The sequence below is a fragment of the Osmerus eperlanus genome, chromosome 13 (genome assembly GCF_963692335.1).
Source record: "Osmerus eperlanus chromosome 13, fOsmEpe2.1, whole genome shotgun sequence".
Taxonomy (NCBI): Eukaryota; Metazoa; Chordata; class Actinopteri; order Osmeriformes; family Osmeridae; genus Osmerus; species Osmerus eperlanus.
This window is the reverse complement of record NC_085030.1, coordinates 6939693-6966549: the sequence shown is the minus strand read 5'-3', so window position 1 is coordinate 6966549 and position 26857 is coordinate 6939693. Positions and strand designations below refer to the sequence as shown.

Here is a 26857-nt window from a genome sequence, read left to right as displayed (position 1 = left end):
CAAACACGCTAACATCACAACCCTGGAGTCAACAGACTTTTTACTACTAAGTGTACAAAAATGGCTTCACTCCAGAATCCACCTGCATTGGAAATTACTCTAAACAAATGTGCTCCAACTTCCTGCTCCACCCCTCAACTCAGCCCTTGCCTGTGGGGGGTGGGAGACGTGGGAGTTACTTACGTGATTACTTTGGAGGTTTTCCAGTAAGCTGGGGTCATTAAATCCGGCCTCCTCCGATGACTGTATGCTGTGACTGTGGAGAAGAAGAAAAGAAAGGAAGAGACAGCAAGAAAGAGTGAGAAAGAGTGTGAGAGAGAGAGAGACGAAGGAGAAGAAGAGATGTGTAAAAGAAAAGCAGTTGTTGACATTGGACATGGGGTTTTCACTTGACTAGATAATGAGGAAGCACTTTATTGGCGCACAGATATAGGATTACACTGTATGACGTTGGACAGTGCAACTCTTCCCATGTTGACAGCGAAACAACCTCAGAGGCCTGTGGAAGGGCCATCCAACAGATGCAGAGGAGATAGAGATGAGGTGGGGAGGGGCTGTGGGGGGGGGGGGGGTGAGGTTGATGGGGAGGGGGGAGGGGGGGATTATTGGCTTACACAGGTTACCAGGGTTCCGGAATGACTCGTGACCTCATGGGAACATTCATTCAGTTCAGCTTCTCCTCGCACGCCCCCTGCTCTCCCCTCCTGGAGCCCCTACATGACCGCTCAACAGTCTCACAACACACACACACTCCATGCCTCGATAAAAGGGGAATGGGCTATAACTTCAAAACATTTACAATAACACAAAAGTAAGGGTGAAACGGCATATAAAGTACGCTATGGTGAATGGCCGTATATTACTGGTGCACACTAAACAGGATGACAGGGAGCACGTCGGCGCAGACAGAGGGATGAATTGAACGTCGTCCCCCCGGCCCAGCAGGATTAAGTACAGCTGACCACACGTCCTTCACATATCGATTGGTGATTCGGTGATAAATAGCCGGCCACAAATTATATAGCCTTCACGGAACACGCCTGGATGGAAATGTTTCCCGGCTGTCATTAGCAACCGTAATAAGTCTTCCTACTTGCTAGCCCTGCGACTTAAAAGTTAAGACTCTAAAGACCACCTTGCAATATTGCCTGGAAGTCCACAGCAAATGTTGCTTTGGGGAGGATGTCTGGGAGAAATGCAATTATGCCCAGGCAGAGGCTGACAACGTGTGCTACCCAGAATAGATGTTTCGGAGGAGCTGAGATATCTATCACACTCATGGGCCTGTATTAAAATATGGCAGGGTGCAAGCAGGAAACCATTTCTCCATGTTCCAGCCCCCCCACTGCTCCTTCCCAGGGACGCAGACACACACGGGTGCACTTTAATGCTTCTCGGTTATTGTGTTAGATTAGCTCATTTACGGCATCCTGTTTTGCATTTCTCTTGTGGACTTTATCGTGTCTTGGTGAATCTGCAGTTTCAGAAAAGGAGAGCTCGCCACACAACGGTGGGTTTCCTGTTGTCTTGCTGTCACGGCTTTGTGAAAACACACATCTATACTCGGGGACCAAGACAACATACACAAGCGAGGGTCTTACACACTGTAGGCATGGACGGAGAGGACAGATACAGGAAAGGGCTGGGTTTTAACTCCACAAACCCTTTTGATTTACACAGAAAATCCAGCCGTCTGATCTTGGTGTATAAAGCCATGGAGGCGCAGTCAGCCTGTAGCTTGATCTGCAGCAGCCCTGCCCTGCTGTCCAGCTCCATCGTCCTGATGAGATTCCAGGGGCTGAGGCTGATCGGGGAGGACTGTCAGATATTGATTACCTGCTGGCCAGCAGGGATTCCGTCACCATGGGAACGAGGGTGACGGTTGTTCGCACTTGATCTGTACGTGCCTCGCTGCTGAGCAGATCTGTTAAAGGGAGGACGCCCTGTCTCTGTCCCCCCGCCGCTCAGACGCTAACACGGACGCTCGGACTTCACATGTGACGGGAGGTGAACGGGTCTAACTTGTCTGGCGGAACTGAGGTACCGGAGCTTGTTGTCGAGGCACTTTGAAAAGTGAAGTACGGGAGCCTGCTATGGACACACTTAGACATGGAAAGTGTTGAGACGGAGGAAGAGAGATTCTAAAGAATGTCACATCGAGAGATTCCTAATGAAAGTAATGATGAAACAACAAGAGTGAGAGCCGGGAACCCTCTTGAGAGGTGAGATTGCTTTAGGATTGCAGAAGTATGACACGTCTGCCATCTCTGAGCCCCTGTTGCAAGTCACTTGGATTTGTTCTGTATGAGTGCAGTGAGAGACAGAGGATGGAAAAGAGCCCCCCTAAGCAGCAGTAGCTGTAAGATTTAACATCCTGCAGACTGACAAGTAATGTTTTTTTTTTTACAGCACGCAACAGATTATATTAGACTAATAAGGAAGGAAAATGATTTGCCTGGTCTGGTTATAGTCATAATTTTTTCTACAGTCCAAAGGGGAGAAAAATGCAATAACTTTCACTGTTCAAGTGTATAAATAACTGTCCATATGTGTCACATCAGAGTAAATGAGGCCTGCGCAGCCCTGTCCCCAGGTGGCACAAACACAGGCTTTCACATGAGTTGAGAGACTGGCAACAGAAGCTGCCAAGAATGAGCCTGTTCTGCACCCTGGCAGGCTGCAGAGGAACACACAGACAGACACACACACACACACACCCAAATCTCCCATGCAAAATGGATGAGACACACCCATGCTGTGCCTGTGGATCACAACACAGCAGCATTTGGATCACAGGAGTGTGAGTGTGTGTGTGTGTGTGTGTGTGTGTGTGTGTGTGTGTGTGTGTGTGTGTGTGACGTAACAGCTAGGCTAATGTTGAAGTGAGAAAAATCGGATGGGCAATCTCATCAGCTCTCGCATCATTACAATATAATACGTACTGAAATGCATCACAACATAACATGCACAAGAGAAAACAGATCAAAAATAGTCCTTTTAGTTCTGTATGATAATGAAGCTATCACACCTTCTCACACTGCAGACATGACATTTGACATATCTGCACATGATATGCAAATTCATATCAGATGATAGTTTCACACGTCAAGGCAGTTTCTCACTTGTGTTCCCAGTGAACATCAGCATGGATGCACTGAGGAGCCGCAGTCAACAACATGTGTACACACAAAGTGTACCAAGCACAGTAAAACCAGGACCACAACCACAGCAGAAACACCACGGATGCATGATCGTTCTTCCGGGAGGGGGAGGGGCTCAAAGTCACAATGTCCACAATGCAAGGCAGCACTAAATACATCACAGAAGCGGGGAGCAGACACAACCATGGTTTCCAGCGATCTTACCAGTCGTCCTCAGCAAAACTACCTTCCTCTGCCTCGGGTGTGTGACTGTGGGGTGAAGTGGAGAAGATCACGTTGCAGAGAACAGTCAGCTGTGTTTGCATGTTCTGATAGCACTCACACATTGGACATGGGAAGGGTTTGTTATTCGAAAAGGCATGAGCTAGACGTGTGGCTGACAACCTTGTCCAGGTCGGATTGGATGCCAGAGGAAAGCGGTTCGCTTGGTGCCGTGGGATGTGGCCATCAGAGGAAAGCAGGGGCCCGCTGGAGGAGAGCTCGCGAGACAAGAGTTCTTTTTTTAAAATGGAGGAGTAGAGAGACCGGGGTGAGATGGGATAGCTTCCACTCCAGTTCCCCTCTATCAGGCGAGAGGATAGAAGGATGGAGGGCCCTGAGCCAGCGCTACATCCACTGAGTGTGTGCGTGCTGCTCATGGCTGCCAAGTCCCTCCCCCCCTCCAGCCCCACCACTCCTAGGGATTTCTAAATGTGGTCATTGCGTTCACTGCTCCAAGACGAGCCACCAAATTATTTTCACATCTCCGCTCTGGCACACTAATTACAGTCCGGGGCCTTTGTTATGTAGGAGAGGTATCAGAGCTGACTGGATGTCCTCTACTGTGGTACATGGCTGGATATGCTGGCCTGTCAATCAATACAACTCCCAGTCTTGGATCTCTCTTCACAAAGGACTGCAGCTCTATCAAGCGCTTTCATAGAGCCTTATCCACATCACCATATCTAGCTTCTTACGGTAAGCCTTTACCCACAATCCATCTGGGCCCGTCCAGATGTTAGAGGCAGGCCCAGCACCGCTAGCCTACAGAGCATCTCCATCCCACTGGATTTCATTCACGTCTCCGCCCTTAGGGATGACTTCATTAATTACTGCACTACTTAAAAGGTAGTGAGGAGGAATGGGGGGGGGGCTGAGGGACCGCAGGGGGGTTTGGCACAGGAGAGCCTGTGATGAGCCCCGGGGGCCTCTGTGTTATTGTCACGTCTCTCCAGGCTCCTGGGGGCACGGGGATCCCTGTACCAGCAGCACCCAGCCAGACTGGAGACGTCTGAGGCCAGCCAGTGTCACTGTGGCCTGGAAGAGGGTCTACTGGAGCTGAAAGAAGCCAAGGATGGACGGCTTCTCTGTTGATCTATGCTTGTCATCTTATATATGCTTGTGTATTTAAATACAGTATTTACTGTTTATATATATATATATATATATATATATATATATATATATATATACACACACACACTGTATATAATGTAAACATCTCACGTTTAAAGGAGGGTTGTGTATTCAACAATATCAACTGACTTAGGTTAGGCTGGGAGAGGGGCGTTGAAAGAGGCATAATGCTACCAGCCTCCACTACAGTCCTGTTCCATCCCAACCCAACAGCATGACCTCTGTCCCTTATCAGTTTCCATCATGGCTTCACGTCTTGCTCCAGGACAGACGGCGTTGAACTCCGCTCGTCTTCTTCATGAAACAATTGTCTGAGCGGCGCTCCCAAATGATGTCACCCCCCAGGTGGTCCTTGTCAGTAGGTGTGGAAGGACAGGAAGTCAGGGAGCGCGCACGCTCCGGAGACTCCCAGGGATCCCCGCATCAAAGACCCCTCGGCTCATCTGAAGCAAAGTCTCTCCTTGATGACGGTAAAGCACTCATCCATATTCATGAGAGACATTCGAGGGAGACCTCGTTTCCCAGAGATCCAAAGGCACGTATCTCGATTTCAAATCCAGACATCTGCCTGAGGTTTAGACGGAACAGGAGTCTCAAAGGGTTCTGACCCAGTTGAGCAGTGGGCTCTCGTCCCACAGAGATGGGACTTCCAGACCCAAACCAGGGCGTGCGCCTTTGAACTGGAAAGTCCCTGGGCCTCGAGACGAAGGGCTAGTCTGGGACTCTTGTCTCACCGGTGACAAACTTACAGGGCACACGTGGAACTACACTTTCATATCGTCGACTTGAGCAAAACCTAGTGGATCCATCATCACGTGCTTCTGCTGGGCGTCCACTGAAAGCCTGTCAGAGCCTTCGGCTCAGCTGAAGCCGTCTTCCTTGTCCCTCAGCCTGCGCTTCATCAATAGTGTTTTTAATTGAATCCTAACGGGATTAATCATGTTCTGTCATGCTGAGGCTCCACACAGGTCCTCCCAGCTCCTCACACAGTCCTCTTCTCTCGCTCAGCCCAGCCTTGGGGGGAATTAGCAACGTTCAGAAATAAACTGAAGGGATAAAACAAATTCATTAAGGAGCGACTGAAGTCAATGTCAAGCCTTAATGGGATGAAGATAAGCCCATCTCTTGGTTTTGAGTGTGACAAGACCTAACTGGGAAGGATATCTGTGTGTCAGCAATGGCTTGTTGTTTTAGAGTGACCATTACCAGTGGCGCTGCGAATATTGGAATGACATGCAAACAGACTTTCCAAACCATCATCCTCGATGTGCATCATCACATTACTCGTAACTAGGCTCCCATTAGAGAAACAGGACATCAAGTATGGGAGCTCTACAGTGACTCACCCAAAGAGGGAATACGATTATAAAAGAAAGACGCTCTGGAACATTCTCCCTCAACTCCTCAAAGAAACGGTCCCTGAGCCACACACACACACACACCAAATAAGTGCCTTTGCGTGCGAATGTGTGTCCTGCTGTTATTTATAGTGTGTGTTGAGGGGCGGGGAGGGGGGGAGGAGCAGTGATGCGACTGCTAACGACGAGGCTGGGGAGAAGACAGGGGCGCCAGATGTACTCTGTACACTCTGCTGCTAATGAAGGTGACGGGGGGCACATACAAGGAGGGGGGGGGAACAAGTAAGTGGTGAGGGGGGTGTAGGGCTGGACTCACCCATAGGCTACACCAGCGACAGTGCACTTCTTGAACTGCATCACGTTGCAGGTCAGGGTCCCGGTCTTGTCCGAGAAGATGTATTTCACCTGTGGAAGAGACAGAAAGGGGGGGGGGTCCTTTTGTTCGTATTCAGGCTCCAGATTTATATGCAGGTAAATCACAACATATTCCTTGTCAAGGTGAGTGGTACTGTATTGGTAATGTGGAGCGGCAGTGTAAGTGGTGGTAGGTTGTTGAAGTGAAGTGTGAAGTAGCTGATGTGTTTGAGGTGAGTTACCTGTCCCAGCTCTTCATTCAGGTTGGACGTGCGGGCCATGGCAGGTGTGTTGGTAGGTTCATACAGCATGTCTGTGTCCTGTAGCAGAATTACAGTACTTTAGTGATAAAACTGTTGACCAACTGAGACCAGTCAAGTTAAACTTGACCTGACAGTTAGGATCTTCCCAGAATCCAGCTTTCTCAAATGGACTAAAATTGACTGGAAAACTCCCTTCTACAGAGTTAAAAATGTATAGTTTCCAGCAAAAAATCTATGACATGGCCTGTTCTTCATCAGACAGCACTAAAGTAAACTGGAGGACCTTCACTCACCCAGTTGATGAAGAAGGCCTGGGTGAACTTGATGACCTCCAGGGTGACCAGCAGACTGATGGGGATCAGGTTGTTGAACAGGATGATGAAGGTCAAGAAGTTGAGGCCAAAATTTGCAGCGCCTCCATCTGTCAGGGGGGGGTCAACAAGTTCGGGGGGGAGGGGGGGGGGGGGAGAGAAGGAGCAACAGACAGATGTTTGTGAGAGCCGGCCCCAGAGGGGGGATCATCGGGAAGGTGAATATGCCCAAAGCTAGTCCCATGTGATGCTCAACGTTCTCCCCACGTCCACACCATGTGGAGCCAACGTTGAGCATCAGCTGGGAGTTCGTGTCTCTTCCACCCCACCTGGTCGTCTCACCACGGAATTGATCAGATGCCCAATTGGTGTCCCGCGTTTGACGAGATCGAAGGGACCTCGGAGGGACAGATCTCGGCCATGTAATGCCTGAGCAGCCGCCTTGACGTCCAGCATGATCCCCGGCAATGATGTCCGCAACCCCCTCCCCCCCCCCCCCCCCCCCCCCTCCCCCCACCTCCCCCCACCTCCCCCAGCCCTCCCCACCCGTCTGTGATGAAATGAAGCAAACCCATCAAAAGGAGACATCCACCACCACCCCACCCAACCCCCGGACACTCGCAGCTCACACACACACACACACAAAAAAACAACCCATGATGACGCGGATTACCTTTCCTCAGCTTGCAGGGAGGGGCAACAGTGACCTTCCTCTACCCAAGCGTTCTCCCCCTCTAGCATAGCAGGTGGAGACCCTTCCCCGTGACAGAATGGTTGCAAAACATAAATGGTAGAAAGAGGCGGCGGGATGGAGGCTACTGCTATTTGAACGACCGCACACACAGTGGAGGGGGTGCTTGCCCGAGGTGAGGGGGGGGAAGACAAACGTGTTGGGATGTTCTCAAGACAAAAGGAGAAGGGTTCGGTCCAAAGCACATTCCCAACCAACAACCAGTGGAAAAGAGCGGGTGGAACTTTGATTTGGATATTTGGCGGTGGCGATAAAGTCGGCTTCCTTTTTCTGGTGTTTGTGAGGTGGCTGTCAGCGACGCTTATTCTAGGAGGGGATTGGGTTGAGATCAGATCAGCAAACGGCAAGTCAATCACAACAAACCCAGACATGCACAAGCCACGACTCAACCCTATCTCCACGTTATCACTTAAAAACCAATTTGAGTCCTAACATCACATGTGAGTTGGCTGCTGGGAGGGTGTTGGATCTGCTGCATCATGCGTACCCCAACTCTAGAAGAGACGAGCACGTCTAAACGAGCGAGGGAGCAGCCGCAACTTCAGACGACTTCTAGGGGACAGCGTCACGATAAAAGGTTTGACACGCACGCACACACACACACACTGTGCTGTGGGTTAACAGGTGCAGTGCGGGGTCAGCTTTTCGCGGACACAAACAGTCAGCAAAAAACGAACCATCCAGAAAAGAAAAAAAACACTCAGCTACCTGCTATTTAGTGGACATGGCTTTAACCGACAGCGAGATGTAGCAGGTGGTGTGAATGCATAACAGCATAACAAATGGCCGCCCCCCCATTTTCTCAGTCAATCTACATAACGGTAGGGTGTTTAAGATCTTTAAACTGGGAAGGACGCCAGCTAAGACTAATGTCAGCCCTGCGCTGGGACAAAGTCACATGAATTATTTATCTAGTGTGCATAATCCCAGATCTCGCTGACACGTGGGTCATGTTGGTTGATGTGTGGCGGAGTTCGGGGCACCCCCAGCTCCCCCCCCCCCCCCATTGGCCGCCACTGTTCGCCTCGCCATTCGTCTCGACCTTGATCCGTCAGTCCGAGTGAGACGACAGGTGTCGCGGTGCAACACCAGGGACATGAAGGAGGGGCGTGGCACTGAGGCGAGGAGCTACGCATGTGGGATCATTTGCCACCTCTCTCTTTTGTCACAGGTTGGATAATCTGCAGTGGACCGAGTCTCATCCCCCCCTTTAATAAAAGACATACAACCAGTCTAAAAATGGACGCCTGCTTTATGACTCACCTTCCCCCCCGTGTTCACTACAACACACAGGGCTACTGTATGGAGGTTTTAGGTGTGGGCTGAATGCTATGGCACAGACAGTTTGAGGAGCCAACTGGACTAGGTACAGTAGCGTCATGGAAGAGGGGACAGGGTAAGTCATAAAACAAGCTGATATTGGTAAGGACACAACCCCTCCCACACAGGCCTACTGAGTACAGAGTAATGGCTGGAGGGACGGCTTCAAACAGTTTGCAAACAAGGCCCAGAGCGTCATCGCAAAAGACACTACATCGCAAAGATCTTTTGCAAAGGACAAATACCAGCGGATCCTTTAATGGTCTTTAAGGGGATGTTTACTAGCCTTTACATAAAGCTGTGGACATTGTATGACCTGTTTGTCAACAGCTTCCTACAGGAACTTCCTATTTTAGATGTGGATGTTTCTACATGTGCACGTTAATCTTTGAGCTGGATTTTATTTTATTTTTTTGCATCTTGCTCTGTCTACTGGAAAATATCAACACAACAAAACGAGGCAGCGGAGGCATTTAGAAAATGTCAGCCCTCGCCCCCTGGGCTGCACTGAGCCTCGGTGGCAAACAAATCAGGAGAAGCTGCCTGGCAGAGGGAAGCTTCCGGAGTGAAATCTCATCTCCCTCACAGACACAGAGCGGACAGGAAGTGCCCTGGTTCATTTGTGGTGAAAGAGGCTTTTTTTATTGTATCATTATTTATTTTTTTGCTTTGTTCTAGAAGGGGGCCGGTGGGAAGTAAAGGGTCTGAGGCCTGTGTTTGCAGAGAGTTTAAAACACGCCACACAAGATGGGAGAAACGGAAGGAACACTGTTTGAATCAGGCACTAAAAACAACTAAAAGAGAGTATAGTGTAAGATAGCTGGAGGGTATAACCTATGGTCGTATCGCTGGTGTCTGAGGTGTCCATTGCAAGGGCCCATATAGAGGAGGGACACCATTATGGGGTAGAGAAAGGGTGGGGTGGGTGGGGGACTAAGGATGGGGGGGGCTTCATTTGCTTAGCAAAGGCAGAGCTTCAGTTAGGGGTTAGTAAGGGAGGGTCATTCACAGATGGCCAAGGCTTTTAAATGGTTGTTACCTGGAGCTGTTAAAAAACGACAACAACAAAGAAAACAAAAAAATCAAACAGAACGTTAGAAAGGAAACCAAAACGTCCAGCAGCGCAGTGATATTCAACCATTTCTCCTTCATCATTCACATCACATGGCTATGCATGTCACAACTTTCATTACGTTTACAGGGAATTAGGAAATTCCCAATTGCCACATATTTCACTTGTGTTACGATACATACTTTAACAGAGGCAACGTAAAAAAGAAACAAAACACACCGACATTAACTGAGGTAACTCAAAACAACGAAGAATTAAGCGGACAAGGTGACAAGTGAGACAAAATATGTGGAATATATATATATCTATATGTGGAGGGGATCGGCCGTTGGCTCTCTTACAGTTCAGGTCCATGTACCAGGCAGCATTGCCGTACTGGTACTTCCAGATGGTCTGTCCTATGGAGCACACCAGAGAGATGGCTAGCAAGCAGCCAAACAGGACCAAGATCTGGAAGTTGGTGATGCGCTCCACGTTCGACAGCTTCAGAGGAGGACGCGTGGAGTTCTAGACAGAGGATGACAGAAGGCTGCTCGTCACCACAGCAGAAACAAGCAGGTTGGAGAGACAGTAGTTATGAACATCGTTTTTGTTTATGAGACTGAGGCTTGTGTTAGTTCAGTGTTCCGGATATTTCTGCAGGATAGAGGAGGATGTGTCTCTTGCACCAGAGACCAAAGTTGATATGGAGAGATGGGAGTTTACCTGCATAAGTTTGGTGTCATGTCCTGTGTAGACCACTATGCCATGGATCCACTGTGTGTTCCTCAACTGTGCCCCCCGCAGTAAGATCTGGTCTGGACCCAGACTGCTGGTGCTGGATTTGAGAAAACACAACTCTGATAAGGTTGATGGACGGTGGTACATTGTCTACTGACTGTGGCTTCAGTTAAATAAATGCCAGTTAAACTCTGCTGTGATTTCTGAGAATGCGCAAAAATAGAGTTCATATCTGGATTATACCCACACACATCAGATTCCGTAACCCGTACATCACGGCCAAACATAACATAACTAAGCCGTAGCAGAAATGTACATAACACAGTTTATTGCAGAACAAGGCGTAGGTCCTAAACAAAAACACATAAACCTAAACCAGGTGCTTGTATTTGTTCAGTGAAGAGATTAAATATTCTCGAAAACCATCTGATTCTGGGAGGCTGGCCCCCGGCCCAGCTCCTACCGGCCCTAAGCTGTCTGCAGCAGCTGCCTGGCCAGCAGCAGGAAGCCACACGTCCAGAGCCAAGTCCCACCTGTGTCCGTCCAGACGGATGTTGCCGACAAACTCGTACAGATGGCGGTTGGGGCTCTCGCACTCCATGCGGCCGGAGAGACGCATCAGGCTGTCAATGTCCTTGATCTCCGAGGTGATCTGGAGCCCCTGTAGAAACGCACGCACGTTCAAAGCAGATCAGCTACCCCAATCAGATTTCGGTAGGAGAGAACCAATAGAGAGGTAGGAGTAATCACCTGTCGGATCTTGAGGTTTGTTTCTCCGTCCAGGTTGGAGGTTTCGATGTAGCACATCCCTTGTGGTTCACTGGTTTGGAGGGAGAGGAGGACAAGCTTGGAGTGGATGATGAACAGTCATCTACAGTCTTTCAGTAAACTAAATGAATGCTCATTCATTCATTAGCTGACTTGTTCAGGGAGGTAATCTATTCTTGGGACGATAACCCAAGTCAAGGCCAGAGCAAATAAGGATGTTAAACAAAGTCTCTGGTGTCCCTTTGATCAATACACCAAAATCGAACTTTTGGTTCGTAAACTCACGTTAAAAGTTCACGGTTCAATTCCAACCGCAGGCCTAAATACCCACTTGACAACCCAATTGGAGGGAGGGACACCCAGGGTTAGATAAGGCTAACATCTCTGTCTGCAGCTGCCCTTGAATTCAGTTTTCAGTAGGACCAGTTTTTCAGGGGGAGCTACTGTACACAACATGCCAGAGAGAGAAAGAGAGGGAGAGGAAAATAAAAGAGAGATATATATATATAGAGAGAGAGAGACAGGGAGAGAGAATGAAAGAGGGAGAAAGTGAGAGGGCACACAGATAGCAAGGGCTACAACCACAGCAGACAAATGGGCCTTGGACAGATACTGGGCACAGGGACAGAGTTCCAGAGCGTGCTGGGGCTTAAGGTGGGACGGGCCGCTGCTTAGACGCTCTTTTAATGGATGATTTATGTAGGCCAAGGGCTGTCCAAAAAACAATAAATAAATACATCAGTGTGGGGTAAAAGAAAAGGCCTGGGCACTCAAGCTGAGCCATTGGGTGCCAATAAGGGATTTGCTATCCTGAGAAAAGCAAGTTGCTCAGTATGGATGGCCATGGAAGCTTTTCCAAAGCCAGCAACAGTGACAAAACACTGGTCTATAGTGTATCTATGTGCCACATACTTGCCAAAAGTGAAAGATCTGCCTACAGTACATGCTGTAGAGGAGGAGGTCCCACTGCATGTCTGCTACAATGTGTTTCAATGATCTTGGAATGTGTCTGCATGCAAGTTACGTGCATGCACAGTGTGGAACATTTATACACAGCAGATCTAGAAGTCCCTTTCTCAAGTCTCATATGGTCTATATCTAGGCTCTGCCTTGAAAGCATATGGGGGTCCTCCATGGAAAAATATGAATTAAAAATAGAATTCCACTTTCAGAGTGGAAAAAAATGACTCACTAACCAAAACAAATAATGAGAAGAAGTCAACCTTGTGTCCTCTGACCTCTAGCCATCTCAATCTGACTTTTACCAACATAATCAGAGTGCTTCCTGTCTACAGAGTGGAAAATTAAATATTTAGCAGAAACCTCAGCGGAAACACAAAAGGTCCTGGCCTGTGGCGATTTCTGGGTATTATGCTGCCTGATCCACATGCCCCCCTTCCCATCATGCTCTGCGGCGCAGAAGTTTCCTGACCTGGACGAGAGGATGACGAGGTCAGCCGGGAGGTGATCCCCATTGGCCGCTTTTACGACCTCCCCAACAGCCACCTGATTTTACCCACCATGCACCAGCAGGGGGGGTGGGGAGGAAGATGGTCACACGCACAGGGGAGGATGAGAGAGCAAGACATGGAGGGAGAGGAACAGAACAAGCATCAACAGGGAGGAAGGAAAAAAAGCACAACCCTTTAACAGCAGGGGAGAGAAATTGCACAATGCACCCGTCAGCATGAATGGCAGGTCCGGCTGATCATCTGGCCTTACTCAAAAGACGTTTGGACGAGGTTATGAAAACTGAATCGGGTAATTCACAGCAACAACACACGCAGTGCAAATAGTATGACCCACACAGGGGATACATCAACGGGATGAGCAGTATCCATTTTTATTAGCCTCAGACTAGTTGAAGGCAGGCTTATAAACCGTTACTGCCACTGCGTCTCTAACAGTGAAACAGCAGAAGTTGACTTCAGCCTCGGGGCTCGTTCTAGCTGTTTGTTATCTGAGCAGTAAATGAACGAAAGCCTTCAAAAGCTCGTGTGACGTCGTTCAGCCAAACAAGAGACCTGGTCCAAGCGGGTTTTGAGAGGCTCATGGAGGCGAGGAACACGTCTGCTCAGTCATAGTTCAACACACACGGCAGCTACACTGTCTGAAAGAGGTGATGGGTCCCGTTACAAATCTGCCTCACAGCTCACTGTGGCATGAGGCAGTGGGAAAAGCTACAGAGAGCAACATTCACAACACAGCCAGCACGTCACCGGGGCAGGAACAATGACAGAGTTCCATACACTTCATTTCATCTCTTATTTGGGCACCACCATCACTTCCTCAGAGAGGGATGAAGACAGGGGGGGGGGGGGGGTCCCCTGGCTGTGGGTGGGTGGTGAGACCCTCTACCTGGATGATAGGAGGATAGCATCCGCAGGTATGTAATCTGTGCCATTTACTGTAATTATATCTCCCACCACTACCTGGAAAAAATCAACTGGTTATTGGGTACAGCTGGTGCAAGTGACAGGGGCAACATGAGGGACACAAAATGAAACACGTACTGTATTTTAGATGTGATGGAAATTCATGTGACTGAGGTTTTTATTTTATTTTTATTTTTTTAAGTTCGTTAACAACGACTGAATATGTATCCCCGTTTGAGCTGAAAGACTTTATGTCTGGGAAGTGATCAAAGGATGTAGGCGACGGTGGCATCGATGACCATTTTGTACCAGAGCTATCTAACAGTGGAAATTCATCAAGTTATATTTTCTCCATCGTAAGTTATGCCAGCTGCAACACCATTAACCTCACTTTACACTCTCTGGTCATTTAGTGTGAAACGCTCTTATTGTGGGAGATAAGTGCTGGAGAGAGACTCCAGACACACAGCAGAAGAACAGAGCTTCTACAATATGCATGATCTGAGACGCAGAAACATTCATTATTCACAATCTGCAATATCCGCGAAAATTCCTCACAGTAATGGTGACAAAGAGCAACAACCTCCTCCCCACTTGAAATGACAATATATTTACGCCTGCCACTAAATGATTGATAATGCTCAGCTCCGAAAGCCCGTTTCTGGGCCTGGCCAGATATTGCAGAGGGTAAATCTTTTGAATGTGTATTTGGCCTCTCATGCCCCCACCTCCCCCATCTTCAGATGAACAGGTTGCGTGGCTACAGGCCTGTGCTTTCTAACAACTCACTCCAGGGGCTATTAATAGACCCCCCCCCCTCCCCCCGTCCCCCCCAATCTCTTCAATGCACTTTTACGGCTGCATTTTTTTTCTCTTCCTTTTTGACACAGTAATTAAGTCGGCGCTTTGGAAGCGCAGAGGAAAAGATGTTCTCTATCTCGGGGCATAGCCTTCTCCCCGCTGTCCACACAGACGCAGTGGATTCATTAGTGGCTGGATGCTGATGGGAAACGAACGGGTGGTTATGAGGAGGGGGGGAGGATTCAAGGTGTGAACATGTGTGAGTGTCTTCGTGTGTTCGTATGCATGTGTGCACACGCGTGTGATTCCTAGTCGGCAGCCTTCACACATCTGGCCGTGGCTCTGGTTGACGAACACCCCTCCAGGAACATCCCTCTCCTGATGTTAGGACTCGACATGAGAATGCGGTTTGGTAACATACCTTTTCCCAGTGTACAATTTCCCAGGCACCATTCCTCAGTACTAAGGAGAAGAAAGAGAGAAAAGAGGCAGAGAAGTGTTAGGACACAATAAGACACCATCTTGGCTGTTAACCCGTCTAATGCACGTGTGAATGTGCGGCAAATGCTTGCGGATGTGTGTGCGCTACAGTGCGTCTACCACACGGCCCAGACACATTTACCTTGACATTCCTTCCTGTTGACGACACTGTCGGCATTATGACGTTTCTGCAAGGAGAGGGGAAGCCATTAGTGTCGGTCGCATCTAGTCGTGCGTCACCCTCCAGGGGGGAGAGAGGGGAACGAATCGCTGGGGTCGGACTCGAGATCCGACGAGGGGGAACAGAAGCTCGTCAGACACAGACACAATCTCCGCTGGAGATTACAAGCCCGGGCTTTGATCTCTCTTTAATGGGGAGACAGGCTGGAGAAGCTGACACCATAAACATTTCCAGCGTCAGGCTGGGAGCTGGGCTGATCTCAGCCTGCAGACACCGATTATACACTGGCGGAATATGTAAACACCCACTGCCTGCTGCTAGATGAGCTCACGATCATTGTGTTGGTTTGATGTGAACGTTAGTGGGTATTCCTCTCTGGGTCTTTGATTATGCTCCGTGTGGAAGGCGGGAAGAGAGACAAGGACTGCTCTCCAAGTGCTTCAAAAATCTGAAGAGAACCAACTTGCTATTGCCAACGCTATCCCTTATTGATCAAAATATATATATATGAAAATTGCTTATCTTAAAAAACGATTGATTCTCTTCCAATATCTGAGGGGAGCTCCTCAGGCATGAGTGGTGTTTTTGAATGCCGGCTTTGTAAATGAAAAAGGCTACAATGCTGTGGGTTCTGATGTGACGTGAGCACCGCAGGGCAGTCTTTGTGTGCATGTCTCCTTTGAGGAAGTGAAATCGTTACAGGTTGCCTAGAGATGGACTCAGCAGCCCCTTCCCCCAACCCCCCCCCCCTCTCCTATTCTCTCTCCATTTTTATCTCTCTCTTCCTTCCATCCCCCTCTGTCCCTCTGCCCTCCATTAGTCTCAGGCTGGTGAAATCCAATAGAATTACATTTCATTAAATATCCCTGCAACATGCAGTAGTGTTTAATGAAGAGCCCCCCCCCCCCCCCTCCCTGCACCTCACAGGGAAAGTTAGAGACCTTTAAGAAGCTCATTTATCATTGTGCATGCACATGAGCTACTGGCTATTTCATTCCTCCGTGGGAGCGACTGTACCTCTGTGTCTCTGTCTCTCTCCCCCTCTGTATCTGTCTCTCTCTCATTCTCCCGTCTCCCTCCCTCTCGCTCTCGTTCCCTCAGTCTTTCTCTCCCCTTGTCTGCCTCACTCTTCTCCCCTCTACCTTCCCCCTTCAGCGAAAGGAGACTGAAGAAGTGTTTAATCACAGTGCAGAGAGAGAGAGGGGGGGAGAGAGAGAGAGAGAGAGAGAGAGAGAGAGAGAGAGAGAGAGAGAGAGAGAGAGAGAGAGAGAGAGAGAGAGAGAGAGAGAGAGAGAGAGAGAGGGTGCTGCAGGTGGGAGGGATGCTGCAGTATGGGGTCTCTGTAGACACCAGCTACAGGAGGGAGATTGGAGGAGAGGAGATCAGAAAAGGACAGGTCCCTGGCTGCCAGCACCTGCACAGCTGGCTGCATTCACAGGCTAAAAGCCCCCTTAAGGCAAAACCCAGGGAAAGGAGGGAGGAAGGACTAGGCGAGAGATTAAGGAACGGAAACCACGTGAGGAGAACGCAGACAGACGTTCTCTAAAGATGTTCCCCAAAGGGGAACCGTCTCTTTAATGTCAGCTGGGTTCAGTTGTGAAACAGCGAGAACCGAGTTTTGTTAGCACTGAAGGTGTCGGATAGACTATACAACACTGAGGACCAGATAAGCCTGCTGGTTGGGGACCTTTTCGGGAAAAAAGTAAACAAGAAGATCTAAAAATACACCTGCTTGCGTATACAGTATTAGGTTATTGATTTGGTGGGCTGGATCACTAGAGATATATCATGTAATCTATGGGATTTACTGATTTGCTTCATGGGGGAGGGAGCAGGGGAACTGTGTGATCGATGATGCGTGCTTCATGAAACTGTTAGGTGGGGAGGGAGGGAGGGAGGGGGCTGGTCCTATCATGTGATGTCATCATCAAGGATAGAGAGAGAGAGATGTGTGCGTGTGTCTGAGCAGGTGACCTTCACCATAAAGAGTGAGTCATCACCTCTTGTTTTACACGCGAGGAGGAGAAACGCTGTGCTGGTCACTTCTCTGCTAGATACTTGCTAATGCTACAAGGTAGCGGTCCGCAGGGAGCGAGCGAGGCAGCGGATCGTATTGCAGGGTCGCAGCACTACGGCACTATGCAGCAGCCCCTGGCTGTGTTTGCTACGCTTGTCTGGAAGTGCTCCACGTGATTGTTTCGCAGTGTGGAAAAGTGGCTGAAAGACATTGTGGTTTGCGAGGCTAAAACCAGCACCTTTTGGGATGCGATTCAGTTGAGTGTGTTGAACACAATGAATGGAGATCTCGGTCGTTGTAAAGTGTGAATGTGTCTCTGCCCACTTAGCAAGCATCTGCCCCTCTGCGGGAACATGGCCATGTGGTGGCTCTGGGCTCAAAAGTTGTCTTGTTTGTTCATGCTAGCTGTTATTATGCAAAGCGTACAGTATATAGGTTAATTGATGGAATGAATAGCCAGGGTGCAAAGACCACAGCTGTGGCCTCTGGGCAAGTGTGTGTGCCGTCTTTGTGTGCATGTGCGAGTGCTCGTCCTTGGGTACAGCATGTGTCTGTGCGTGTGTGTGTGTGTGTATTTGTGTCTGTGAGTGTATAATTGTGTGCATGTGTGTGCGACTGCTCGTCCTAGTGTGTGTGTGTGTGTGTGTGTGTGTGTGTGTGTGTTTGTTTGGGGCTCCCCTGGTGTGCTCATGTAACCATCACTGTCTCCTCTCTGCTCCACAGGGATCTCAGATTCAACACTCGTTGGAGGTGGAACTTGATTCCAACACAAGCCAGACTGTGCAGCTCACTGAGCAGCTACCCACTCTTTCCATCCAGGCAGCTCAACCACAGAGAGACAAACAGCTCCTGCACATCCACAGTGGAAACAGGGAGCCTAGACGGGGCTCTAGTCCTGCAGCAGCGTCTGATTGAGGGGGTTGGATGTTTGTCGAGTTCCCTCACCAGGTCCTCAATGAACTCCTTCACTGCAGCTACCACCAGGATGAAGAGCAGGGGCACAAGCGTGGTCCAGCGGCCAGTTGGCGACACGTCCGGGATTTGCTAGAAGAACAAAACAAAATTGAAAGCACAGGAGTGAACAGGAGTCCCCTTCCCCCCCATCGTGGACTAGACAAAACGTGCGGCGGTCCACAGTGTGAACACAACGCAGGTACCCGGATGTTTTTGTGTTCTGACGTCACAAGGCGGAGAGCAGACCAGGTCGGCTGTCCCCGGTCTCTTTCCGACCCACCGCCACACACACATCCATGACACACCCGCGTCCATCACGCACACACACGACCATAAAGCCCTGTGTGACACCACCGTGTCGCACAGTTGCCCTTGAGCCTGGCGAGAGGCTGTTTGTCAAGCAGAGGCCTGCGGGAGCAGCTATGAAGGAGGCCGTTAACCATTAGGGTGACAGGGGGGGCATGGGAGAGGCCAGGAGATGGAGGAGGGGGACATCTGTCACTCCATCAGTGTGTGTGTCATGAGGACACGAGGGCAGGTCACGCTGACAGGCTGTATGTACACAGGGTGTCACCAGGTCTTCTGGGCGGAGAGGCGATGCTGAATATGGAGATCTATAGGACGAGGTCTTGGAGGGGAAAACCGCTGTGGAGTCCATAACAGGCAGCAGGACTGCGTCCTTGGGATATGCTAACCACTTGCTCATCTACATTTCAGATAGGGTTCCATGTGTTATATTTAGCCACTACTGTGAAAGCTGATGGTTCTCAAGAACTACACTAAGCTTGGTGATGTAACCTGTACAATCTTCCATAGCACGGAGTGCCTTTCTTTAAAAAAAAAAAACGGACTTGAGCCTTTTATCTCTGGCCCCTCCTCCTCCTGTTCCGCCTCCTCCTCATCAGGGATGTTGTATTCAAGGTCGCAGCATTGACGAGCTCGGTAATGAAGACTCACCCCAGCTGCTCTTCAAAGGCCTGGCCTCAAGGTCGGCAGTTTAGCCTCCAACGTCCTCCAAACTCTCATTAGTGAGGCGGTAGTCAGCAGAAACTCTGGGCGTAAACCTGAATCTCATAAAGCCTGCCTGTGTTCCACTGTCTTCTCTGTCTGCCCTGAGCTTTGAACACCTGGGACGTGGTTTTAGAGTGGAGGGTTAGAAGAGGAATCTGAGATGCAAGCAAAAAGGTTTAGGGAGGGAAAAATTGAAATCTTTCCAGGGCGATGATAGGAAGGGCTCTGAGCCAGGTGTGTGATAGAATTTTTGGGCATATGCATAAATGTATGTATCTGTAAGCTCCTTTGTTCATTGATAAAGGACAGCCAGTGACTAGTTTAAGTAAGGTTTGGAGTCGCTAAAGGCTCTGAGACGTTTTACCCAGGAGGATGGGTACAGCATCTTGTATTGTTTGAAGGTATTTATGACCTGGGGGAGATTTTTTTTGTCTTTTTTCGGGTGAAGTACAGAGTTAATGTTTATTTGAAGTATGACATAAACATAATAACGTTACCAACGTAACACACAAACATAAGACAATGACACCAAGACAATTCCATACAGCTCCATCTAGCATTCTAGAATGGGACCGGGAGAATCCAGCCCACCAGCACTACGCAGCTGATGGCCCTGAACCCCCAAGAACATTCCTCAACAGACCATATTATAGATACGACAGTTCTCAAAAGTCATTGATCCATCCTACAGACATGCAGCTATACCAAATCTCTTCTGTTATTGGTTAACTCCTTAGAACAATACAGTTGAATCCACATCTTCAGACCAACCGTCTCTTCCCCCCAGGTGACAAGAACTCTCCCAGGTCACCCAGACTTCCCGTCTCTAGATTTCACGTCTCCTAGTTAGGTGTCATAAAACTGCAAATGACATCTCTACCAAATGGAGTTGAATCAACATTCATTGTATCAAGCTTTTTAGCCCACTGTTAACTTCTTTTAAAACACATTCATTGTACATATGACCAACATTTCTTTCACAGGTGTTGGAGAACAGGACTGCTTCTGTCTCTCTTGCATCTGGTACAGCAAATCACTTAGATGACACCGTCCATGACAGCCTATGCATTTTTACGGCTTTTTACAGCATGATGTCCAGGCTGTGTTCTAATCTCATTTCCTTTGGAGGCTATCACATGTTTTATTTATTGTGAGCCTACAGTGTTGCTAGGGCCGCAGTGTGAGTGCATGATTACATTTGTGTGTCGGTGTGTTCAATATTAAATTATACGCAGACATTTGACCTTTGAAAAGTGGCGTCCAGGCCACACCGAACCTTAATACGAAAATGATTTCCCATACACACACACACACCCTCTCCCCTCCCTCTCCTCCCTCCCCTCCCCTCCCTCCCCCCTCTTACCTGCAGGAGTGCGATGAAGAGAAAGAAGGAGTTAGCTGCCCTTCTGAACTGGGAGTAGAGGAACCGAGGCAGGAAAGTCAGAACATTATACTTGGCCGTGCTGCAGAGTAGAAAGAGAATAGGAGGGGAGGGAAAGGAAAGGAAAGGAAGAGAGAAAGAAAAGGGAGAGAGAGGGGGAGGGGGGGGTAGAGAAAAGGGTTTACTTCAGTGAGAACAGTTACTATATGTTTATATTTAGCAACACAGTGTCAAGATGCAAGAATCTGACCACCCAAGAGGCATAATCATCAATCTAGTCTTTGAGGGGAACCAATTTAGTGATGACATCTCCTCAACCCCTTTAAGCCCAACTCTTCCCAGGAACAGCCTGCCTAGTGGATGGGGTGGCTGAGACGTATGTGTGTGTGTGTGTTGGTTGTGCGCACTTGTAAGATTGTGTGTTATGAACGGCAAGCCAGTGGGCTAAATGACCATAAAGCATAATCAGGAGGAACAGGGAAGCTGGCAGGGTGGGGGGGTCGTAAAGCGTCCCTGGCCGACGTGATCTACAGTAGTCAAGGGGGTGGAGAGAGGCTAGCAGGGCCCTCAGCCCGGGACCTTCTCTGATTTACAGCCACATTAAGGGCTGGTCGGGGCGAGGCACTTGGGCGAGATATACTGTACGTGGTGATGTATGCTGAGCCACCAGCACTACCTTGTTTACACAAACACACGCGCGCGCACCCACAAACACACGCAATAAAAGATTGCAATCAGAGGGGGCCGGAAGGTTAGCTTGTTATCAGTGCTTTGCATGTTCTATTGACACTGTACATTAGACACAATGCTAAGCTACTCCAGGAAGCAGTGGGCAGATAGTGTAGCCTAGCACACTAGCAGAAGGTCATTCATTCATACAAGCACACACACGGAAGGCAACCATCCCCCCATCCAGAAATCCCCTCAGACAGACAGATCACCACCTACGAGCAGACAGCTGGCAAGCATGGCGAGACTGGCAGACAGTCAATGACAAGAGATAGTGCTCCATCCATCCACTGTCTCCCCTGCTTACTGGCAGTGTACGCTGTCTGTCTGGGTGCCCCAGAGGTGTACAACCCGAGTGTGTGTTCTCGATACGTCGAGAAGGGTGCAAAAGAATCTTTCCAAAAAAGATGCCATCAAAAAATTCCTTTTATTGAATTTGTCACCTACCGATGTGACCGTACTTCCTGTCTGTATCTTCACTACAGGTGGGAAGGAGCCCTCTGAATTCAATCAATAAATGTATAGGTTGAATGTTATTTGTGTATATATACACACACCATGGAGGTGTAACCTTTAAACCTCTGAGAGTGGGTGGGTGTGTGTACTGAGGGAAATGTCATGGAGCCATCATCACAGGCTTTGTCGCCCACTGGTTGGTCCATAATAGAGTGTTGATCTAAGTAAACCTTCACCAATGAAAACAATTCTGTTGTTGAGGGTGAAGGGAGTGACTTAAAGAAGCCATGTCCTTTGTGTTCTCCAGCAGGAACAAAGGAACAAAGATGCCGAGCGTTGTTAAATGTTTTTCTCACGACAGCACTGGCATTCTGCTGCCAAGGATGACATCTTTGACTTTGTGTTTGTCAGCAAACACAATCACACAAAAGCGACTCTAACCTTCGCGACTAAAGATGGTGAACAGGTTTTCCCCGCAACCGGTCCAAAAAGCACCCAGCACACCTCCCAGGGAAGCTCTCCATCTGTCACTTGGTGAGCACGTGTCCTTGTGAGGGCACTGTGCACACGTCAGCGTTGGTAAACATTTGTCTTTTCTAATTACCATTTTCCGTGTTTGTGCTTTTTGTCGGTGTGAGTGCGTGTCCTCCTGTTCCTAGGAGCTGCTTACAAAGTCATTATGTCAGCGCTTAATGGACACGCAAATGGAGAGCAGCTTGGCCCGCCACTCGTGTTGGCAGTGGAGCAGGTCCAGCCCGCTCCGCCACTGCCCGTGTCACACTGACATCAACAGCAGATCTGCTCTGACAAGCAGTACAGCTGAGTAAAGAGCAACTCCCACGCATACCACAGCTGCAAGGCCACTGTGGTAAGCAGGCCGTCAGACCGGCAACACCAACAGAAGCCAGGCAGGAGGGTCACAGAGGTAAGGAAAAAGCACAGCATCGATGCTGGCTACAGAAATGACGCGCTGAACGAAGGGCTGGTGAGAGAGTGGGGGTTCTCTCTTTGTGGTCATTCAGAAGAGCAAGTTGATGTCATAGTGGCGGTTGGTACTGGTGTGACCACCTGCTCAGAGCAGCAAGGCATGGGGGAACTGAGACAGGAAGAGGTTGGGGAAAGAGCGATGCCAGGCGGACCGCACCATTTCTACATCCCTGAGTCACAGCTAGCGTCTTAGCATGGGAGGAGGACAAGGTCAATTTAGGCCTCAATAGAAAATGCACAGAGAGCATCATCCAGTCCTTACCTTAGCCCCAGGCTCTCGTGCTAATGACGATTCTTGCTTCCACTGAAAACAGTGGTAGGCCTGAGCGAATGTGTTTCTTTTTCATTACTTGTTTGCTGTGTGCATGTGAAAGTGGGTGTGTGTGTCTATTGTGTACTGTTTGTGAAAGTGAGTAGGTGTGTGTGTGTGTGTGAGAGAGAATGTGTTTATTTGTATGTGTGTGTGTGCGCGCAAGTGTGTGTGCGTGCATGTATGTATGTATGTATGTATGTATGTGTGTGCATAAATGTATGTATGTATGTATGTATGTATGTATGTATGTATGTATGTATGTGTGTGTGTGTGTGTGTGTGTGTGTGTGTGTGTGTGTGTGTGTGTGTGTGTGTGTGTGTGTGTGTGTGTGTGTGTGTGTGTGTGTGTGTGTGTGTGTGCGCGTGCACAGAGGGGGAGGCACACTTCTCCAGCCACTCATGCAGCAGGAATGCTAACGCTAATACCCCCTGACAGAGGACGCTCAGCCCAGACCTGACCTTTTAATGCTAAAAACTGCTTCCATCTCCTACCACCAGGAAGGAGGGAGAGGGCATACTGGAGACACAACCCAGTGTGCAGACTGGCCCAGCACTGGGGCACCCTCGTGGATCCAGCTGCGTAGGGGCTGGGATGAGTCAGGGAAGGAGAAGATGCTCAGCTGATGATTTGAGGAGCGTGGAGAGTCGGAGATAAGAGGCAGTTTCCTCAGACTCGCTGTGCGTTGGGAGGCTAAGATGAGGCCGAAGCCACAGAGGTTCTGGGTTAACATGATGAAAAGCAGCACTTGCCTTCTGAGTAGCCAATATAATGATGTGAACATCTGGGCGTGGGCCCCTAGTTCTAGTTCTTCCCTGTCTTCATGTACCTCTGGGAGAGGGCTTCAGTGTTGGACTGAGTCTTGGAGCCACTCACTCTAATTCAGAGCCTTCGTGTGGACTTCATGGTGCCTGTGGTCTCCAGGGTCCATGACCTTCCCACCAGGCAGTAGACACCAACCTGGGAGTCTGTAGAGGAGCTGCTGTCCTGGCTACCTGCCCTTTCCTCATCGCCGGCCTCACAGATCATAGAGGCAGTGCTTAAACTGGAACGTATCGACTTCCTGCCATGTTGTGAACTTTGCTGCATTCCCAGCAACAGTGCCTCTGTTGTTGTGAGCTGTCATAGTTGTTGCTTGTTATTTACAGTTAGGTCCATAAATATTTGGACATTGACACAATTTTCATCATTTTGGCTCTGTATACCACCACAATGGATTTGAAATGAAACAATCAAGATGTGCTTTAAGTGCAGACTTTCAGCTTTAATTTCAGGGTATTTACATCCAAATCAGGTGAACGGTGTAGGAATTACAATACATTTTATATGTGGCCCCCCCCTTTTTAAGGGACCAAAAGTAATTGGACAATTGGCTGCTCAGCTGTTCCATGGCCAGGTGTATGTTATTCCCTCATGGGAGTTCGTTATTTCATTGACAAGGAGCAGATAAAAGGTCTAGAGTTCATTTCAAGTATGGTATTTGTGTTTGGAATCTGTTGCTGTCAACTCTCAATATGAAGTCCAAAGAGCTGTCACCATCAGTGAAGCAAGCCATCGTTAGGCTGAAAAATCAAAACAAACCTATCAGAGAGATAGCAAAAACATTAGGTGTGGCCAAATCAACTGTTTGGTACATTCTTAAAAAGAAAGAACGCACTGGTGAGCTCAGCAACACCAAAAGACCCGGAAGACCACGGAAAACAACTGTGGTGGATGACAGAAGAATTCTTTCCCTGGTGAAGAAAAACCCCTTCACAACAGTTGGCCAGATCAAGAACACTCTCCAGGAGGTAGGCGTATCTGTGTCAAAGTCAAAAATTAAGAGAAGACTTCACCAGAGTAAATACAGAGGGTTCACCACAAGATGTAAACCATTGGTGAGTCTCAAAAACAGGAAGACCAGATTAGAGTTTGCCAAAAAACATCTAAAAGACCCTGTACAGTTCTGGAACAACATCCTATGGACAGATGAGACCAAGATCAACTTGTACCAGAATGATGGGAAGAGAAGAGTATGGAAAAGGGAAGGAACTGCTCATGATCCAAAGCATACCACCTCATCAGTGAAGCATGGTGGAGGTAGTGTTATGGCGTGGGCATGTATGGCTGCCAATGGAACTGGTTCCCTTGTATTTATTGATGATGTGACTGCTGACAAAAGCAGTAGGATGAATTCTGAAGTGTTTCTGGCAATATTATCTGCTCAGATTCAGCCAAATGCTTCAGAACTCATAGGACGGCGCTTCACAGTGCAGATGGACAATGACCCGAAGCATACTGCGAAAGCAACCAAAGAGTTTTTTAAGGCAAAGAAGTGGAATGTTCTGCAATGGCCAAGTCAATCACCTGACCTAAATCCAATTGAGCATGCATTTCACTTGCTAAAGACAAAACTGAAGGGAAAATGCCCCAAGAACAAGCAGGAACTGAAGACAGTTGCAGTAGAGGCCTGGCAGAGCATCACCAGGGACGAAACCCAGTGTCTGGTGATGTCTATGGGTTCCAGACTTCAGGCTGTCATTGACTGCAAAGGATTTGCAACCAAGTATTAAAAGTGACAATTAGATTTATGATTATGTTAGTTTGTCCAATTATTTTTGGTCCCTTAAAAAGGAGGGGGCCACATATAAAATGTGTTGTAATTCCTACACCGTTCACCTGATTTGGATGTAAATACCCTGAAATTAAAGCTGAAAGTCTGCACTTAAAGCACATTGATTGATTGATTGTTTCATTTCAAATCCATTGTGGTGGTATACAGAGCCAAAATGATGAAAATTGTGTCAATGTCCAAATATTTATGGACCTAACTGTATATCACACCTTTACATCTCTTTTTATGATGCTCTCCCTAGCCTCCTCCTTGTAGCACCTGCTTTACCACAGTCCTCCTTCTCCCCCCCCCCACACCCACCCCTCATACTCCTCCCCCTCTCCTAAACTAAAACTCCTCCTTCTACCCCCTCTTCTCCTCCCCCTCCCCCTCCTCCCCCTCCTCCCCCTCCTCTCCCCCCCCCCGCCCATGTCAGTGAGAAGGCAGCCCAGGTGGAAGGTAGAGTGGTGAAGTGCTGCAGTGCGTCTGTGACTTCATCTGGAGATGACATACGGTGCGCCGGGAGCCCACACTCCCACAGGCACCTTCGGCACCTCCGACTTCATGGATGCACAAACAAAAGGGAGAAAAAAAAGGAAAAAGAAAGAAAAAGGAAACGAGCTCCTGAAAACCGCGCTGCACGATCGGCCTCGTTTGGCCTCCTCATCCGGAGCATGCTGTTATCGTGCAGAGATGTTGTCTGTGTGCCTCAGAATCAATAACCTATAAATGGTGCATGGAATATTTAAGTGCCCCTTGCACCAATTGTGTTGGCACTTCACATTTATTTATGACATTCAGATCTTATTTGATCATACAATTGGAAACCATTCCCCCGTTTAAGGCTGGTTGGCCACAGTCTTCTGTCATCATACACAGGAAACTGAATTCAAGTGACGTCGTTCTAACGCTTGGCCTGCAGCCATATAGTCCTTACCTGACATGATTACTGCAGAACTTGGTGAACTGTGGCTGGTTGAGGTATATCAGCCTGGCGTCCTCCTGGTCAGCTAATGAGATCTTCTCTGTGGTGTCCTCTGTCTTCTCATAGCCTGCACACAAAACATGGAGAGATGCACATCAGAAAATATCAACCTTGAAGCGACGTC

At 48.7% G+C, this 26857-nt stretch overlaps 1 protein-coding gene across 3 annotated transcripts in view; it reads right to left on the bottom strand.

Annotated features, from left to right (window-relative positions):
• Nucleotides 1-26857, bottom strand: part of atp8a1 (ATPase phospholipid transporting 8A1) — an 88136-nt gene that overhangs the window by 47847 nt on the left and 13432 nt on the right. For 2 of the 3 annotated variants that reach the window (XM_062475728.1, XM_062475726.1), the window contains exons 2-16: nt 26686-26800; nt 20656-20755; nt 18273-18371; nt 15272-15317; nt 15071-15111; nt 12906-12979; nt 11456-11525; nt 11239-11366; nt 10691-10802; nt 10327-10492; nt 6825-6952; nt 6511-6588; nt 6231-6319; nt 3366-3410; nt 184-256 (exon numbers count right to left, since the gene is read on the bottom strand). In XM_062475728.1, the coding sequence (XP_062331712.1) occupies nt 184-256; nt 3366-3410; nt 6231-6319; nt 6511-6588; nt 6825-6952; nt 10327-10492; nt 10691-10802; nt 11239-11366; nt 11456-11525; nt 12906-12979; nt 15071-15111; nt 15272-15317; nt 18273-18371; nt 20656-20755; nt 26686-26800 (1364 nt within the window). The remainder of the gene's footprint in view (nt 1-183; nt 257-3365; nt 3411-6230; nt 6320-6510; nt 6589-6824; nt 6953-10326; nt 10493-10690; nt 10803-11238; nt 11367-11455; nt 11526-12905; nt 12980-15070; nt 15112-15271; nt 15318-18272; nt 18372-20655; nt 20756-26685; nt 26801-26857) is intronic. The other variant, XM_062475727.1, reaches the window with a different exon arrangement.